Source organism: Parasteatoda tepidariorum, chromosome 2 (genome assembly GCF_982258835.1).
Source record: "Parasteatoda tepidariorum strain Cologne lab strain chromosome 2, Ptep-v5.0, whole genome shotgun sequence".
Classification (NCBI taxonomy): domain Eukaryota; kingdom Metazoa; phylum Arthropoda; class Arachnida; order Araneae; family Theridiidae; genus Parasteatoda; species Parasteatoda tepidariorum.
In genome coordinates, this window is record NC_141756.1 from 33563342 (window position 1) to 33583860 (window position 20519).

At 28.3% G+C, this 20519-nt stretch overlaps 1 protein-coding gene across 1 annotated transcript in view; it reads left to right on the plus strand.

The window, feature by feature from the left end:
• The first annotated feature begins 581 nt into the window (after window positions 1-581).
• The window catches only part of LOC107453760 (uncharacterized), a 50154-nt gene continuing 30216 nt past the window's right edge, over window positions 582-20519 (plus strand). Inside the window, exons 1-3 of the mRNA XM_016070700.4 lie at window positions 582-1445; window positions 6421-6793; window positions 17044-17151. Coding sequence (XP_015926186.2) covers window positions 1168-1445; window positions 6421-6793; window positions 17044-17151 — 759 coding nt within the window. The 5' untranslated portion in view covers window positions 582-1167. The remainder of the gene's footprint in view (window positions 1446-6420; window positions 6794-17043; window positions 17152-20519) is intronic.

The window sequence follows — 20519 nt, forward strand, 5'->3', positions numbered from 1 at the left end:
TTTTATATTCTAAACTCCTTTCAAGCTACGTTTTTGATTAATGCTAATATTTTATAGAGATAAACTTGGTTAAAATCTAGAATTTAATAATGAATAAAAAACATTTTTTGTCGTTAATCAGTGATTTAATGAAAATATAATTGAAAATTATCATTTTTCAGAATAATACAAAATTTACAGTTTATAGTTGGAGAAGAATGTTTCTGTAAAATAATCTTTCGTGGTGCAAAATCTTCTACATCTCGTGTTGTAATCCTAGAGATCTCGATTTCAATGTCCCAGATTTTTGAAATTTAAATGAATTATGAACACAAATAATAATATTATATGAATTTTAAAATTAGAATCCATCTATAGAAATTTCATTTTTCTAGTTTTATTCTATTTTTAACCACGTCTGCTCTCAAATGAAGATTGAAAATTTCAAACGATCGTGAAATTCAATTGAAATCGTTTGAAAACCGGAATAAACTAACTACCCGTTACAAACTTCAGCGAAACGATAATCTCAATTTAAATTGTAATCCTACTCAGTCGAAGTCCAACCGCAAATTTTTTTTTTCTTCCTACCTCGCATCACCGCATTACCATCATGATTTTTACGTCAACAGGGGTCGCGCTTGTTTCCATCTCGTCTAACTTCATCGGCATCCCATGTATGGAATGAAAACGTCCCCGAGCATCATCCGTTAAGTATTCTGTTCGTCCATCCGTCCAACAGACTGGTTTTTAAGTGTTTACTTAACGCGCGCTCCTTTATAATCCTTTGAGCCCGATTTCAGAACTTCATTAATGTTTCCGAGCGTCACACCTGCTTGCAACAATTTCCTCCTCGTTCCATTTTCGTGTTTACCTCGTTTTGGCGAAGAAGTCGGGAACGGAGAGTGATTTGTGTTCGTTTGTCTTTGCCGCGCTTTAATAGCCTCTTTGTTAGTAAACACAGGAGAAAAGATTTGTTTTGTTAAGAAAATTTTTATTTCTCTTCTAAGACTTTTGTCGTGACAAGAGATATTAATCTACGCTTGTATTTGTGATCATCTGCAATAATTATTTGCAAATGGATTTTTTGTAGAATTAAGCTTTTATCGAAACAATTAAAAATGGGCTAGTTAATTTTATTAATATTTTTATATTATTTTCGCTCAGCATTAAAAAAAGGTAATCAAAATGGAATACTGTGATGGACCTGTGATGATGATGACTGGCAATGGAACAGCCGAACCTCCGGATTTTGAAGTAACTCTCCTGGAACCACGGCCTTTCCGGCCTTTTAAAAGTTCGGAAGAATATTTATATGCTATGAAAGAGGATCTTGCGGAGTGGTTGAATGGTTTATACGAAGGATTAGATCTAGATGCTGATAATTTTTTGGAGCAAATGGAAACCGGCGTTATTTTGTGCCAGCATGCTAACAATGTTGTTCGAAAAGCTAGAGAATATTACAGGTAATTAATCCATCAAAATTAATTATGCGTATTGTATTTGTTGCCATTGAGAACTCATTTTACATATCTCTACTGTACACTACAAAATCTACAAAACTATGGAATTGATTTGGAGAAATAAATTAAAATGAATGTATCTTTGCCTTCTCAAAATAAATTATATTATAAAAAATTGAACAATAAATACTTAAAAGACAATTTTTTTAACATGCGAATTATTAGTTTTTGTAAATTTAAATTTTTGTTAATAAAAAGTTCAGCTTTGTAAGTTAACTCATTAATGTCAACGTGGAAATCAAAATTTTTCAGTCATATTTTTCTTACATACATTATTATTCAATGTAAAATAAACTGGAAAGTTATTTAAAAAAGCTCTGAGAATATTTTACATTTGAGAAAGTGAAATAAACTCAATTTGAAAGTCACTACTTGCCTATTACTAATATTTACTTTTTTGATATGTCGTATTTCTAAAATTGTATTTTAACAATAAATAAATCGTAAGAAAAATTAGATATTTTATTATCTACGTGATAAGGGAAAAAATTTTTGTAACCAATTGCGATAGATTACATTGAATAAGTTTTTAATATTTAAAATTTGCTGAAAAGTTTATTAATTTAAGATAAGTTTCATGAATTTGTTTTAAGAAAGATGTATTTTTATGGCTGTTTTTCAGCAATAAGTATAAACAAATTGTTGAAAATAATGCAAATACAAATAAAATAAGTTGTACTAGTATTATTATCTAGTTATTAAGAGGATCATTATCATGTAGGAATTATTAATGTGCTATATAAGTCTCATTTAGTAGAATAATATTAGCAGAATAATAGAAGTAGAATAATAATAGTAGAATAATAATAGCATAAATTTATTAATGGGTTAATGCTTTTAATAAATTTATAAAAAAATTTTAATAAAGATATTACATGGTTACTTCTGAATGCAATACATTTGTATCATTTGGTTTCAGATCAAGTGCAAATAATAGAAAGTTGATGGGGAAAAAAACTTAATTCACCGCGTTTCCGATGCTTTCTTTTGAAAAAAAAATTTTAGAATTGTGAGTAGTCGTCCAGAACATGGTTAATTTATAAGCAAATTATTGTAGAGTGGCAGAGGAACATATTTGTAATTAACTGTATTTAATTTCTTATAATTTGCATTTGATCTACTGATAAAAAATGATTTTGAAACTTTTATAAATTAACCTGCAACATATCATGATTAGACCAGTAACATTTTTTTCTGTCTTAAGATGATACAAATAAAATATTAAAAAAAGACATTTCATAAAATGGTAGACAACTTGTTAAGCTGGCCGCCATGTTGTTTGAGACTAAATGCTTGTTGGAGAGGAAGAGGAAAATCTTTCTCCCCAACATTTGTTCCTCATCATTTCGTTTCATAAATCATTCGCTTAAATAAGACAGATTTGTTTATTATTTCATACTGTAAACTTCATTCATCATGTGTGATGATGATCGCCCAAAGCGTTATGACATAATATATACATTTTTTTATCTAAATATTCTACAGTTTATAAATTAAGAAAACTTATTACAGTACATAAATTTAAAAAAAAACTTACGCTAATAAAGGCTGTCTCCTCCTTTTATTTAACTAAAAGACAATCTTACCAATCATGTTTTCTGTATGAAACAATGGTATACTTTCACAATTTACTAACTATTGACAGACATCATTTTTTAAACACTACTTACCCAAAATGATAACGTAACCCAAAAAGTGCCTTGTGCCTTAAAGTGCTTGTGCTAAAAGTGCCTTATTTGATCTAAATTGAATAAATTCTTTAAAATTAAAATAATAGCATAATTGTTTTTGACCAAATGGTTCGATGAATGGCAGATATTTAGAATCGTTCTCTTATTTTCAATTTTATACTTTTGATTTTGAATACTCATCAACAGACTTTCAGTTACAAAACATTCTACTTTGATTCTAAGAAATTCTTAACATTTATATTTTCTATATGTAATACTGAATGCGTTATCACAATTTGCTAATCGTGAATGCACCGCAGTAATGAAACTCAAAAAATGTCCTATTTGATTCAAAATGATTAAATACCTGAGAATTAAAACAGGAGAACTCAATTTTTTAAGCTGACCGATATAAAAAAAAAATAGCAGATATTTTTAGAATATTTCCCAATTTAAAAATTTCGATTTTAAATATTTTTCCAATTTTAATGTCATCAACAGACTTCTTCAGTTGCAAAGCATTTTACGATTATGAAAAATTCTTATCCTTTATATCTCTGTATGAAATACTGCATACTTTTTCGCAATAAACTAATTGCAAATGGGCAATAGTAAAACTTACAAAACGCCCTATTTGATTCAAAATGAATAAATACTTAATTAAAAATAATGATTATAAGCAAACGATTCGATAGCAAACGATTTAAAAAAGTAGTAGATATTTAGAATCTTTTTCCCATTTCCAATTTTAAACTTTTGATTTTGAATACAACTTTTTCAAGCATTCTACTGCAATTGTTTGTTGTTCAAAATTTAAAAGATAATGAATTTTCATGTATATTTTTTGATAGAAAATAAAAATACAGATCTTTTATTAACTATAACATTTAGTATCAGCAACCTGTAATATAAATATTTAACGTTTACCTAAATAATCTAATCAGAATTTTTTCATTCAAAGTGATAATTTTTAAAATTAAAAATTTCTCTATTATTTTTGTTTCAATGCTTTAATATTAATATTATTGCCAAGCTTATTTGTTTAAGTTAAAACGTAAAAAAAAAATCTTTTAACAGAATGCAGTTGTTAGAGCATTTGCATTAGCAATTTGTAATAATACATATTAATACAAAAAATGACTCACATATGCTTTTTTATAACAGCAAGAATCGTCTTTTTTTTCCTTCATGAAATTAATAATTTGATGCAACTTCAGTAAAGAAATATGTGTTAAAGTTTAGACATATTTTGACTTTGGTCTAATTATTTCAAAAAATACTTAAATATTATATTATTTTAATATTTTTTTTAATGTAAAAACTTAATTTAGACTTGATATTTATACCAGTTTCAAGATTTATAATTCTGACGATTATTCTCGTTCTTGACGATTTTGCATTTTAAAATTACATATCAGTATACAATTAATGTTCGATTTGCTATGTTTAAAATTTTTAAAAAATAATTTGTTATTTTTAGTTTAGCTATAATTTTTAACTTGCTCTTTTTTTCTTTAATTTCTAAATTAATGATTTTAGTTTTTAATTATCAAAACCAATTCAAAAATTTAATCACATTGAAAGTTATTAACAATTAGGGAAATGTCTTTACGATTATTAGTTAAATGCAGCACCGTTATTAAGGCTGTAGTTAATGTACATGATATTCATCTTACTCCAAAATTTTTAAGAGAGTACAAGACAATTTATTGTTTACATAGAGCATAAATTTTTTTTTTTATAATTATTTATTTTATTAAAAAAAGCTATGTATTTTTCTTTATCTTACTAAACTGCCAAAATGTACGGATTTCCGGTTTTTATCTAATGTTATCTCAATAGATGCTGTATAAATTTCAGCCACTTTTCTCAATTTGTGATAAATAAGTGTAATGTGCTAGATAACCGCAGATAAAGGTAGAGTTCAATCTTAGAATCAATATGATAAGAAAGTTATAAGAAGAATATGATGCTCGTAAAAAGCATATCTAATTGATAAGTCTTGAAATATATTAATGTAAATAATGTTTTTCTTTTTCTAGAACTTTATTCTTATGCTAGAAATTTTTTAATAAAATTTAATTTTCATTGCTTATTCTCGAATAAAAAAACCCAACCCTTTTAAAGTTTGTTATTTAGGAAAGATATGAAGTAGTGGAAGATTAAAAGGACATTTTTAAAATACGTGCCTTAGTTTTCGATATAAGGTAATATTTCGGCCAGGCACGTTGTTCAGTGACAATATTTTTTTCAGGGGGGGAGGGAGAAAATATTTTTTTAGAAAATTTCTGACCATAAATAATAATAATAATATAATAATTCCATTTTCAATTTTGAAAGATTTGGAGGGGGGTTCCAACTCCTACCTCAGCTCCGTCCCTGGTTTTAGTGGGCTCTATAGGTAGAGCATCAATTTAACCAGCAGTCTTTTAATAGGATAGTTCTCTAGGAAAAAATGTTTTGTAAACCGCTTCTTGACGTTCTTTGCATTTCGGATTTCTGTAATTTTGATGAACTCTTATTTTACATGTTCTTGTATCCTCCTAAAAAAGAATATAAAACCTAAATATCACTTTCTACCTCCGCTGTTTTTTTTATTTCATTTATTATTTTTATTTTTATTTTATAGAAACACCTAATAGCACAAGGTGGAAAAAATGTGAGTGAACGTGGAAAATAACATTTGTCATTACATTTTACGTTTTTGCAATAGAAGCGTCATAAATGTTTTTCTGTTTCTGCACGCGACAGCTCATTATTCTGAAAATTTAATTACTTAATTCGTAAATTAAAAAATAAGCGAAAGAAAATTGCACCCTCTCTTTAAATTTGACTGCTAAGTTAATAATTTGTTGCTAATTAAAAAAGAATTCAATATCCTACTAAACCCATTTTTAAAATTTCATTGTTCAAATTTATATATTTTCACAACTAAAGCGAAATAAACAACATTTTTTTCTTATTTGAATTTTTTCAAAAATGATATTTCAATCACTTAGTAAATTTTTTACTGCAATTTTCCAGTGAGACGCATACAAAAATTTATTTTACAACAATGTTAATTTGAAATCTATCACCTATGAAACTGAGAATTCCAACAGGGATATGGTTTTTCTCTCATTATATCAATTTCAAACAATAATTATACAGCAAATCATGCCAGCAGTTGATTTCTTTTACGTTATTTTTAAACAGATAGAGATAAATAGTCAACATGCAAATTAAATAGATTATTTAAAATATTCCAGGAGTGGCAATGCAGTCCACGGCGATGTTCCTATTCCAGATCGGGATGTTGTCTACCGTTATGATGTTCTTCCAGAAACATTCCATGCTCGAGACAATGTGAGCAATTTCATTAGTTGGTGTCGATCCCTGAACATTAAGGAATGCTTGCTTTTTGAGACTGATGACTTAGTGCTGAGAAAAAACGAAAGAAGTTTCATCCTGTGTCTTTTGGAAGTGGCAAGAAAAGGTGTTAAATTCGGAATGCCGGCTCCACTACTTGTGCAGCTTGAGCAAGAAATTGATGCAGAGATTGCAAATGATGATGATGGCTATGAAACTCTGTATAACAAACCGCAAGTAGTTACCAATGATCTTAGGAGCCTCCACGAAAGGGTAAGTTCTTGCTTAAATAGCTAGTATCATTAAAAAAAAAAATGTTTTTTGATTCACTTAAATTCGTAATTTGAGTTTTGAAAAATCCCAAGATTTTAAACCGAATTCGAATAAAAACTGACTATTATAATTATCTTGTATTTAACCTAACGTAATTTAAATCATAGTATTTTAACATAAAGTGCCATAATGCCAATTATATATCAAAACATTTTAAGGAAAACTGCAATTTACACACACTGAGAAAAAAAAAAGCATAGTCAAAATAATCGAAGTATGGTAAGATTTACCATGTTTCTGGCTCTAATAGTCTGACCAAAAAGCTCATTTATTTTAACCAAAACACTTTAGCAACGATTTTGGTAGAATTAACAGTAAAATAATATTTTATAATGTGTGTTAAAATTTGGTAAATGTGGTAAAACCTTAGTAATTCTATCATGATACGTTAGAGCACTGTTTCCCAAAGTGTGGTACGCGTACCCCCAGGGGTACGGGAACAGTTTAGCGAGGGTACGAGTTCTTATGCGAAATATCTCGCAACAAACGAAAATTTCAAAAAGTTTTATTTAAAAACAAAGCTAGCCATGGAAATTTACGATTGCGTATTTTTCTATTGACTATTTTTTACAGAGTTAACAGTTAATAATTAGTGGTGTCAACAGTTAGTAGTGATTTTTAACTTTTATGCAATTTTTTTATTGTAAAAAATACATTCATTTTTTTTTAATTAGTGGTACACAGCGTTACGAAAAATGTAGAAAGGGTACACAAAAGTCATAAGTTTGGGAAACACTGCGTTAGAGTATAGCATAAGAAACCAGTTATTCTGTTAGATTTACTTTTCAGTTTTATATTATTAAATAAATATGTGGTTATAAGAACTAATAATTTTGAAAACCAGAATTTACGGTAAATGGTTACTATATGAATAGAAACATTATCAAATAAATGGTTTAAATACCGAGTAAATTTGTTTTATTACAAGAATTATGGCGTGTGTGTTTTTTTATCACAAATGTTTTTACCCTACAGTACGGTAATTATTCCAGAATTTTTTTTCTCCGTGATTGAAATGAAACAGATATTCATAAATTTTCTGAGATTGAGTGAAAATTATGTTCTGTTTTCTTTTAATAAAAACGTGACACGGAAACTTTCTGGTTGCATTGTATGTCAGTTAAAAGTTACGATTGTTCCAGATACTTTTTCGAGATATGTGTTTCCTATTTGAAACATAATGAAAAGAAACGATAAATATTATTCTCCTATGACAAATTTTTAATTATAAATGATAAGATAAGCTTTTTAGTTTTCTAGTGTTAAAAAAACTGTACATTTTAACTGAATGAATAATTTAAAAAAATACTATAATATTATCTAAACGGAACAGCTTATTACTAGTGATTAATGTTCGAAACAGCACAACAAATCCAGCGTATTTTATCTATATTAACACAGTTTCTTAATACGATTTGCTTTATTTTGCTTGCAGTTTTCTTATCTAAACAATAAATTTTCATTAAAAATGCTATTGTTCGAATTCTTAAAAATAGTTTATATTGCGCAATGTATTAACCACTAAAATCAAGCTCCTAATCGAAAGGGTTGCTTTTTATACGTGATCAACTGAAAAGAATAGGAAGTTATAATAATTGCTTACTTATCATGTTTTCCTGGTGTTAAACGCCATGAATTAAAGTTACTGTTCGTTTAACACTTATTACGAAAGAGAAGTGTAGAACTTTCATCTCTTTTTTTCCCCTTTCATCTTAATAATAGCCATAACTCTTTCCTACTTAAATAATTTTCCAATTAAGATCAAATAGCAATGAATGATTTATACAGACAACATCTATTTAAGGAGAACTTAATTTTTACCAAACTTGTTGACTCAAAGTTTGACAACAATTAAGATTGACAAATGATTGAGATTTGTAATCATATGGAATAGATGCTTGGCGTTTTATGTTCATTAATCTCATTGCAACCTTGGATTATTTTTTAAATTTATTTTGCTTGTTTGACAACAAAAACTTTCAATAAAGATAGCGGACTCATACAGCAAAAAAAAAATTACGCTTAATGTTATTGTTATTTATAAATATTATTAAAATATGTATTGTTATTATTATAAGGTAGATTTATAGACAAATGCCTAGACGAAAACAATTTTTAATTATTTAAATTTATAATTTAAATCATTCTGTGTGGCTTAACATTGGCGTTGAAATTCATGTGACAGATTTTAAGTTAGAGCTTATTTTCAGTTACTGGTTAGTTTTATTATTCAAATAAGCTTCCGTATTTCTAGTTAGCTTAGAAAATTATCCTTATATTTTATTGAGAGCCATGGTGGCTCCGTGGATGGAGTATTCGCCTTCCAATGACGTGACCGGGTTCGAATTCCAGCGATGGCTGGTCGATACGAGTTCCGCTCCGGGCTCGAACTGACCACAGTGCTGGCGTAAAATATCCTCAGTGGTAAATGGATCATGGGTTTGAGTGCCCTTGCCGTCAGGTTAACCGTGGGAGGTTTTCGTGGTTTTCATCTCCATGTAAAGCAAATGCGAGTTAGTTCCATCAAAAGCCAAAAGTATGAGAGTATAAGAATACTAGAAACTGTTAATGTTTGTGTATCGTTTTCGAGTTTCACCACAACAAATGTTTCGTCATATAGTTACGTGTATAAAAAATTAATTTGAAAAAACTTAGCTGGAATTTGGGTTATCTTTTATTAATATTGATTTTCTTTAGAAATGGAAAACTTGAAATTTAGTATTTCTACCTCACTGTAAGAAATTCCGAATAAAATTACGGTGTAAAGAACCAGCACTTTGGGTATAGCATCCATAAAATCCATTTTTGCAGTAATTTTTACAGTAATATTTATTTCGTTATAGTCAGCCAGTGATGTTATGGTATTTATTTATTTCAGTATTACGATACATCTGATTTTTCATTCCGTAACATGTACCGGTATAAATGTAGTTTGCCGTAAAAAGTACCAGCATCATGGGTTCCAGTACTTTTTACCGTAATTTGATTAGTAATTTTTTTTAGTGCAATTCTACATACAGCTACTAAAAACCTTGTAACATTTAATCCATTTGCCCTTTACTTTTATTTTTGTTAAGCTAGTTATTAAATCTGAGCTTTAGTAAACACATTAGCACGAGTTATAAGTGAGTTATGATATGTACTTGTGACACACACTTCCTGTAACCTAGGCATAGCGTTGAGTTTTTCAGTTCAATGCATAATTATGCATTTCCAGAGCTCGTGTATCATCACACCAAATTGATGTCCTGATGCCCTTTAATTTATACGGTTGTTCTACACTGTTTGAAAGGTTAAATATGTGATTTTCAGCAGTTGGTCTACTAATTGGTGAATCATTATTTGAGTAATGTCTGCGAAGGAAGTAACCTCACTGTGGGTAGACGAAATATTTCTGAATAAATTTGTGGATTTTTTAGCACAAATAAAGAAATTAGTATAAATACTGAGAATAAATCATTAAAAGTTACGTACTGGAAAAAAGAAGCTAATTGGCATGAGCATATAAAATATATTGGCTTTAATATGGGAAATGCAGGCATTACTGAGTCTAATTAAAATGAATTTGGAAGTTTCAGATAACGAGTTGGCTATGCGCCATACTGTCTTAAATATAACCGATGTTTCCACTGAATTTCTATAAATCTTTTGAACTCAAACTTCAGTGATCTTTCATAAATTTGAAATTTATGCTTCCATTTTTTGTTGAATCTGCTATTTAGTAATTTTAGCTCAATAAAGAAATGGGGCAAAATACCAAAAAAGTGTAATTGATATTAAGTAATTCAAGTTTTTGACCGCTCTTCTGATTAAATTATGGAGATTTTATTATCCATATCACGGTAACCCCTATATTTTATAATAATATAGGGGTATAATAATATAAGTTTTTTATGAGAAAGTATGATTTTGTGTCTGATTTCGAAACTTAAATTATCGTCTACTCTAATTCATTGGTATATTTCTAGTTCATTCCTCACATCTTAAAAATTGCAGGCGAATGAAAAGTTATTCATTAATTATTCAGCGTTATTCGGATGTTCAGTTCTTTTTATTTCGCACACTCTACGTTAATGTATATTATAAAATCAACTGGAAAAATATTTAAAAAAAACTTCGTAATTTTTTTTATTTGAAACAATAACTGAAATCCTAAAGCTTTGAAACAAATACAAAATTCAAAAAGAAAGAAAAAAAGTAGAAAAAAAAATTTAAATTTCAGTCGAAAAGTAGTTTTTATAAAAAAATAATAGTAGAGTTAATTTTGAGCTCTCAAATTCGGAAATTTTAATTAAATTGAGGTACTTTTATTTTGTGGATTCACAGTACAAATAAAAAAATAATAATATTGCACTAAAAACTAATGCTCAAACAATTTTGTTAAATTGTAAAGTCAAATTCTGAGTGGAACAGGCATGCATGTACATATATATCAGCGATTTTCTTTAAGCATAAATTGTTATAATTAGCAATTTATAATAAATTTTATGCGCCTTAAATTTCAATTTATTAATTTTAAATATTCATTACCCATAAAGGAAAATTTGAGACTCAGTGGGGGGTGGTCTCAGTGAGAATTTAAAGCTGTCATATCCATTCATGAAACTGTAGAAGAAAAAAAAAAGGATTTTGAATGAAAATAAAAATGTTTTCTTTATTTTTTTTCACTTCATGTTGATAACAGGCACTTTTCTAATTATTATGATTTTCGGTTTGGCAAACGCTTATCATAATAAAAAAATTATTAGATAGTTTATTTTTAAAGAGCCTTTGTGATAATGTATATCCGAAGAGCTGAAGACGAAATAAATATTCTAGTTCTCACTTTCTTAGAATGAAACATTTTTTCTTCTTTTTGAATCAGCTGTATTTATCGTGATGAAAGGTTTCCGTCACCTCTTGGCCTTCAAGATGAAATGGCTTCACTTCTGAGGTTTTATTTTCGGTTTTTTTTATAGGCTGACTGTCATAGCTATACGAGGAAGAAAAAAAAAAGAAAAAAAGAAGCCACGCCAAAGAAAGGAACATTTCTGATTTTGAAACACTTTCTCTTCAACTTTTAGAATAGCACCAGAATGTAGACAAATATGCTATTAAATATTCATAAACACATTTTCTTTTCTAAAAAAATATGATATATGATGAATAAGTAATATGTTCTCATAACAAATTTTAAGAAGTTTGATGAAAGAAATTATTTGTCTAAACAAAGCGCAAATATACGGTAGAAAAAATGTTGACAATAAATATGAAAAAAAGGAAACAATGTTCTAAATAAAATTTTAACAAACATTAATGTTTTATTTTCTTAACTATTACTTATAAATTGATAAAAATCGATTAGATATGGGCCTTTTGAGTTTTTACATGGTGAAAAAAATTCATTTAAGACATCCGTACTGCTATGGTGATGGCATTTTTAATAATAAAAGTGAAATAAGTAAATAAATAAATAAAAAGCGTAATTCTATTAGTAATAAAACCGAAATATACGTTATTTAAACCATTTATATGGTAATTTTTCCTATCGTATGGTAACGGTTCCAGTTTTCAAAATTATAGTTCTTATACCACACATTTAGTAAGGATAGAAAACTGAAAAGTAAATTTAATCGAAAAAATAGTTTTTATGCCATACTCTAAGGTAACATGATAAAACTACCAAAACATTCTTCAAAACTGCCATTCATTTTGTAATTTTAACCTTTTGATGCCTATGCCTTTTACCAAAAAAGTAATTAACAGTTTAAAATTCAATGGCTTACTTAAAATGGCGGTTTCTTTGAATAACTGATAGGACTTAGGTGATAGTTAATTACACTCTATAACAAAAGAATCGACGCATCAAGAAGGAGTTGTCCGATTGAAACGAAAATTGGTGGATAGGAAGACAATGTACAGAATAGTAAATGATTAAAATTTCCGAACAATCAAATAATTTATTGCAGAGTTACAGTGACAAGTTCAATAAGTTGTTGACCAGCCTCTAGCCTGGATACAAGCTGCCACACTGCGTGACATAGACCGATAAAGCTTCCGGATGGTCTCTTGCGGTATTTCCTGCCAAATTTGATCCAATTGTCGAACGAGGTCATCAACATTCCCTGCCAGATGCAATCGCCTTCCCATCATATCCCAGACATGCTCGATGGGAGAGAGATCTGGTGATCTGGCAGGCCAAGGAAGAGTTTGACAAACTTGCAGACAGTTCATAGCAACACATGCCGTATGTGGTCAGGCATTGTCCTGCCAAAAAACCAGTCCAGGGCGCTGCAAAAGGAACGGTAGCAAAACAGGTCTTAAGATGTCGTCGACGTATCGTGCAGATGTCGTGCAGTAAGTTTACCTCTAATGACGACCAAAGGGGTCGGGCTGTCAAAGAAAATGGCACCCCAGACCATAATGCCTTGTTGAGGGCCGGTGTGGCGTGCAATTGTGAAGGCAGGATCCCCCCTCTGCCTTGTGCGTCTCCAAACACGTCTTCGATGATCGTCAGGACACAGTTGGAAGCGGGATTCGTCGCTAAAGACTATACGTCCCAAGTCGGCATCATTCCAGCCATATCTGTTCAAAACATTCCCGTATACGAAATTTCAAAGCAATCGGACAATTGCATCTTGGTGTGTCGGTTTTTTTGTTATAGAGTGTATTTATTTTCCTAATATATTTATCTATCAGAGCGAAAATGGGCCAAAAGGATGCTTTCAGGTACTTTAAAAATACTATACTCGTATAAAGAGAGATCAAATTTTGGTATCTATTGTATGCATCTTTTAAGGGGTGTGATTTATTTGTTTAATCACCACATATGTATAGGTTTCTTTGTAAATACATTGAATAGTTTAACACTTCTTTCAGACAGCACAAGCCTGAGAAAGACAGCTGGAATATAAAATCCAGTGTTATCGCGAGATTCCATCGCCCTACATCTAAGCTTCAGGGCAGTTAACAAAAAAGAGAGAACGCACGTTATGTTGCGCATTTATTTATTTGTTCTTACACATACAAATTCAGGCTTGTGTGCTCATTATAAAGTACGACTAATTATATATATATAATTTAATGATTAGTTACGTTATATTTTTATACGGTTACCATAACCACTTAAACTTTTTTAAAGGCATTTTTATAACCAACGTATTTCGGTAAAAATTTAATTGAGAAAATTAAAATTCGTCTTTAATTTCCTACAATTAAAAACCATACTTTTAGCTATAACTTAAAAAATAATAATAATTATTTTTAATTTTGTTCACAGACTTCTATCAATGCTACCAATATTCTGTTAAAATTTGAAAATGATCGAATAAAAATTGCACTTTTTTTGTTTTGAACGTCCTGTGTCCCCTAAAGAAAATATTTTTGTGGGCGAAATAGTCTGAACTTTAAATAACAGATTAATTTCATGATAAAATAATTTATAAAATTTATCTGTGGCACATAGATCCTATCAAGTAGTTTGTTTATTTCGTGAATAATAAATCATCAAATTTTCATTTTTAAATTAAACTTGGTTCTAGATAAATGCAATATGGTTTTGTATAACTAAATTAAGTGTTGATTTTCCTAATTTCAATACCGATACTTATTTATTATAAATTCCCAAAAAAGAAATCTTCAATTTTATGATAAAAAATTGGATCAAAAGCTTACAAGTTATTAAAGAATTTTTTTAACCAAACCCTTAGATTCTATTAAAACCATTATCTATTTGTCCAAAAGTTAAGTTGCTTTTTTCTTCTTTTTTTTCGAAATAAAGCCCTAAAGCATGAAGTTTAAAAACAAGCTATTATTAGGAAGCCAAGATTTATGAAGTTTAATATGTATTTATTAAGTTTTCCACAAAATATGTTTTTCCTTTTAAAATTTTAATTTTGTTATAAAAACCTCTATTTACACTGAATTTCTACCAAATTTAAGTTAAAAGTGGTTTGAAAAATAAACTCTTTAAGATGATAAAAAGAAATTTTATAACTTCCAATTTTAAACGTTTGTTTTTTAATGAACATAACAACTTATAAACTGAAAGAACATCTGGATAACTTTCTTTGAGGTAACTTATAATTCAAAAATAATTTCTTCAAAATTTGGTCGTTGATTGCGATATTTCTTAAAGATAAGAACGCTGAGTTTTCATATGCTTTGACACTGATAGCGACAGTCTTATAATTTTTGCATGATAAGATAGGACTTTTGACACGTTGGTTGTTATTGACAATCATCTGAAAACAAAACATATTATGAGTTTCTCATGCTTAAAATTTTTCGCATGTAGATTTGATTTTCATTGTAAATTAAGTTTTCATGATAATTGACCTTTGAAACTTTCATTGAAATGTGTATTTGTGATGAATAATTGCGAAAATTTAAAACTTAAATGTTTTCAGACTAAAAGAAGTTATGAGGGAATAATCCAATAGAGTTATAAATTTTTTTAAAATTTAAATAGAGTTGTTATATTTTATATTGAGCTATACTACATTTCACATTACATTTTCAGCTATTCCAGTACTCTAAAGTTAACCTTATGTTATCTCATATTGTTTCATTCTAATTTTATTATTATGTTTTCACATTTTACTAAGTACATAAAGTTTTACATAATATTTTAGTGGAAATAATATTTTACTGAAAATGGAATTTTAATTTATTGTCACATTCATAGAATATACATTTTGAATCAAAATAACAGTTTTTTCCTCCATATTTTGTGTAAGTTCTTCATTATTTAAAATTTAATAAGGGAAAAAGAAACCTTTACTGAATAATAAATATTTTACTGAATATTTTACTAAAATAGAATTTTAGTTTATTGTCACACTCATAGAATACACAATTTGAATCAAATTAACAGTTTTTACCTCCATATTTTGTGTAAGTTCTTCATTATTTAAAATTTAATAAGGGAAAAAGAAACCTTTACTGAATAATAAATATTATACTGAATATTTAACTAAAATAGAATTTTAGTTTATTGTCACATTCATAGAATACACATTTTGAATCAAATTAACAATTTTTTCCTCCATATTTTGTGTAAGCTCTTCATTATTTAAAATTTAATAAAGGAAAAAAAATCCTTTACTGAATAATAAATATTATACTGAATATTTCACTAAAATAGAATTTTAGTTTATTGTCACATTCATAGAATACACATTTTGAATCAAATTAACAGTTTTTTCCTCCATATTTTGTGTAAGTTCTTCATTATTTAAAATTAAATAAAGAAAGATAAAAAATCCTATGGTCAAAAAATTATGCATTTTTTGGACGGAAATAATTATTTTGTAGTTTCCTAACAGCATTTAAAGAAACACTGATTGATTTAAACTTTGATGATAGGCTAGTCATAAAAAATTTATTCGTTATTTATGACTTCCAAAAAACATTATTTCATCATTTTAAGTTAGAAATATCCTTCCTTAAATTGTATCTGGTCCAAATAAAAAAAGCAAGATCGAACACAATTACTAAAAGAAAGTTGCAATGGATAAACGAAAACATCTTGATTTGATATCCCATATTACGATGATAAAATTATAGTTTTAATTCAAACATAACTATTCGATCTAATTATATGCGTAGAGATCGATGAATCTTACAATCCGATAAACAGATCGATGAATTCGATAAATAGGATGTTCCGTAGTGACCGTCCTTAAAACAGCTTTTTAGAATTCTTGACAAAACTGAATACACAAAAGCATGCACATTGTGTGTCGCAAATTAATATTTAAGCAAGAGAAAAGCAAAAGCATTATTGAAAACTAACGAATCATTAGTAGGAAAAAAAGGCACGAATTACCGGTGGAAACAGATGAGTTAAAAATCGATAATCGTTCTCTGTTTTTTTTTTTTTTTTTCATCCCGCCCGTCTCAGTAGTGATAAAGCAAGTTTTAGTGGCGATTTTGCTTTTTATCCTGAGTATTTATATAAATGTATCAACTTATGTTCCTTTCATAGGATTCAATAATTATATTAAATGCATTATGGTTTTAAAAATTCGAAGTTTTGTCTTCTTAAAATAACAACTAAATTGATTATACAAATATATGATTTCCTTGAATATCATGATTTCTTTGATGATATTTCTTGATCCTCAAGAAATTGAAGATACCTTAAAGCTCAAGGTATATTTTATTACCTTGATTCTTTATTTACATCAAATATTTTCTTTTGTCAACAGGTAGTTGAACTCTTGAGTCGGTGTACTTGTCCATCTCAGTTTCCCATGATTCGAGTGGCGGATGGGAAATACCGTATTGGAGATACCAAAGTTCTAATTTTTGTTCGAGTAAGTATATATTTTCAAATACATATGTTCGAGTAAGTATATATTTTCAAAACAAAAATAATGTTTCGTTTAATGTTATTAATATTTTTTAACGGTTGATATTCAATAAATTAATAACACTGGGAAATCAATTTCTTTTTTTTCTTTCCGTTAAGATTTATTTAACAAATCTGAGATACTTTTGTATTGCTGATTTCAAACCTGCATACAGTTTCTCTCTCCAAGTTACAATTTCTCTTAAATGAAATTTTCAAACTGTTTTATGTCGATGTGTGCGAGTTTAAGAACGCTATAAATAACAAAGGATTGCATAAAGATTGCGACAAACTTCCAGGAGACTTAAAGCACATCATCAGAATTAAAACTGCATAGGAACCAATGTCCGAAAAATTCGCCATACGTCTTTTGGAACGCTTCCTTTTTATGAACTGTTTATTCGTGTGCTTCCAAACAGATCATAATACGGCAGCGCCTTTAGCCGCATACGACGACATTTCCAGACGTGGATTCCGAAGTAATTTTAATCTGATGATGTGTCTTAACTCTCCTTGAAGTTAGTCTTAACATTGATGTGACCCCTTGCTATTATATAACGTTTCTAAATAGGAGCAAAATTAAATTAATTTTTAGGAGCAAAATTAATTTCAGATATGAAATTCCCACACACGAATTAGGCAAGATCAAATATTTGTATAAATGGAAGAAATTTGTTCCCTAATGTAATCAATTATAAGCGTATTATTCTGTAAATCTAACTAATAATGTAAAGAGTCTATTTATAGTATTAAAAAAATGCTTTTAGACAATGCTTTTTTTAAAAAATGCCTTGTTTTAAAGTGGCAAGGTTTGTAGATCTACCAAAAAATTATATTGTTTCCAGATGGCACTAATACACTTAAATGAAGATGGTATCTGTATTTGGAAAGACACTATCGATTAAAAAAAAGACTCTTAAACGTGATTAAATATATTTGTCTTACATATTATTTATTATTTTAACAATGTGTAGCAAGATCAATAAGATTAAGCATAAATGGCACAGTATTTATCCAAACTTCATTTTATTTTTACACCAACAACTTATTTATTTGCTATTTATAAAATTTGCTGACTGAGAGGCGAATTCTACATTTAAATGACAATAACTGACCACAGTTGCAGATTTTAATCATACCCAGACAGCTACCCAACTATGCATTGTTTAGATTTAGGTACTTCAATCACAATTGTTTTTCGAAACAATTCCGTGTTCGATTGAGTCATTTATAATTAACTACCTGAAAGTGTGAAAAAGGAAGTAGAGTAATTTTTTTAAAGTATACGTACAATAATGCATTTCTTTCATATGGAAAGCTGCCGTGGTCATTTTTGAAGCTGTTCAAACTGCTATTTGTAGATTTTACAAAACAAAGAAGAAGAAAAAAAACTAGCAGTGTCTAATGTATACAACAATAAAACGCAATACTTTAAAAATTAGAGCATTTTTTTTATTAATACTTTTGGTTTAATATCGTATTCTCATTTACGCTGCATGTCCGAAAATAAAGAAGAAAAAAAATCACGTTTTGGATTTTCATATAACAGGGGTTCTTAATTTTTCCTAGTTGCGGCTCCATTACCAGATGTAAAATTGCACAGTATTTAAATTTTCTCACTGCACCTCTTTATAATTTTTTATAATTTTGTCTATTATATAATATTTTTTAATATACATGTTATACATTATTTTATATATACTTGTTAGATATTATTTGTTATATACTGTAGATTTAAGTGGAGAGAATATAAACGTATTATACCTAAATTTCACTTCTTGAGTACCGTTCGAATTCATGTGAAATAATTAATAATAATCTATATGTGGAAAGAATGGGGATAGTGTGGACATGGGGCTGGAATGGACATCTTAAACAACTTTTTATTTAAGAGTCAAAATTTCTCTGCGAGATATCATAAATTTACAACATCTGTACACTTTCATGTTCAGTTGCCAATGGAATGCATCTATCGAAAACATTGGTTTTAACTGAGATATATCCGGTATACTTTTTTTTTTATAAATTATACGTTTTAGACGACTGTGAATACTTTAGAAAGTCAACTTAGAGAAAAATGCCCAAACATTAACCTGAGTTGTTGCGTCAGTTCAGATTTTTTCATTAAAATTTTGTGATATCTTTTTATATATTTTATTCAGAAAAAAAATATTACGATATTTTTTTCTTTTTAATGTGAAATATTATTTTTTCATTTTCAAAGATTTTGTTAAAATCTTTATTGTCATAATTATGTCATCCGTATCTTTAATTTTTTTTTAAAAAATTACGAATGAACACTTACGTGCGTATTAAAAAAAATAGCGTTCTGGATTAGCTTTAAATTAATTACTTTTAAGCAGGGTGGAAATGAGTTATTAAGGTTTAATTAATAATTTTAAATCAATAATGAATGAAAAGGTTATATGTGGTCACGTAAAATATGTTGCAGAGATGATAGGCAAACGTTTTGTTCTGTAATGCCTAAAATACTTGTAAACTTATAATACTTATGCAATAAAACTAATAATATAGTCAACTTTGCGAAAAATTTGTAGCAAAAAATTAACCTGAGTTGTTTTGGACACAGTTCAGTTTTATTCATTAAAATTTTATATATATTATTCTGAAAAAAATATTATAGTTTTTTCTTTTTAATTTTAAAATATTATTCTTTTTCACTTTTAAAGTTTGTTTTTTAAATCTCCACTATTGCGTCATCTGTATTTTTTATGTTTTTTTTTTTTTGAAAAAATAATAATGATAACAATTAAGGTGAGCTTTTAGCTTTTGATGAAGTAAATGATTTTCTATCTAACAACTACACTACATTAAGTAACCTCAAATATTAAGTTTTTATCTCAACAAGCCTCTTCTAACAAAACAAATATTTAAATTTAACAGACTTTAAACTCTTTAGTTCTCGTTCTGCTAAATTACTCATCAACTTAGTTTGGCGTAGCATTTCGATGTCATTAGAAGCGTGTCAAGTACTTCATTTCAAAAAGTAAAAGTGGAAAGTGGGCAAATGTATGCCAAGCGTCTCGGATTGATTTTTATAGCCTGTTTGGCAGTTTTCAAGAACATATCGACCCCATTCTGATTCAATTATCAATCCATTACAGTCATTGTGTAATGTATATCTTTAACCCCGAAGTTATATTAGTTTTAAAGACATCTCCATTATTTTTTGATTGCATAATTATTTGCATATTATAAATCGGAGAAATAGGCCTTGTTTATTTTTAAACTATTAATTTGTCACTTTTGACAGTAAGTTTATTATGTTTCGCAAATCTGATGTTTCAATTACCTTATTGTATGATAATCGTG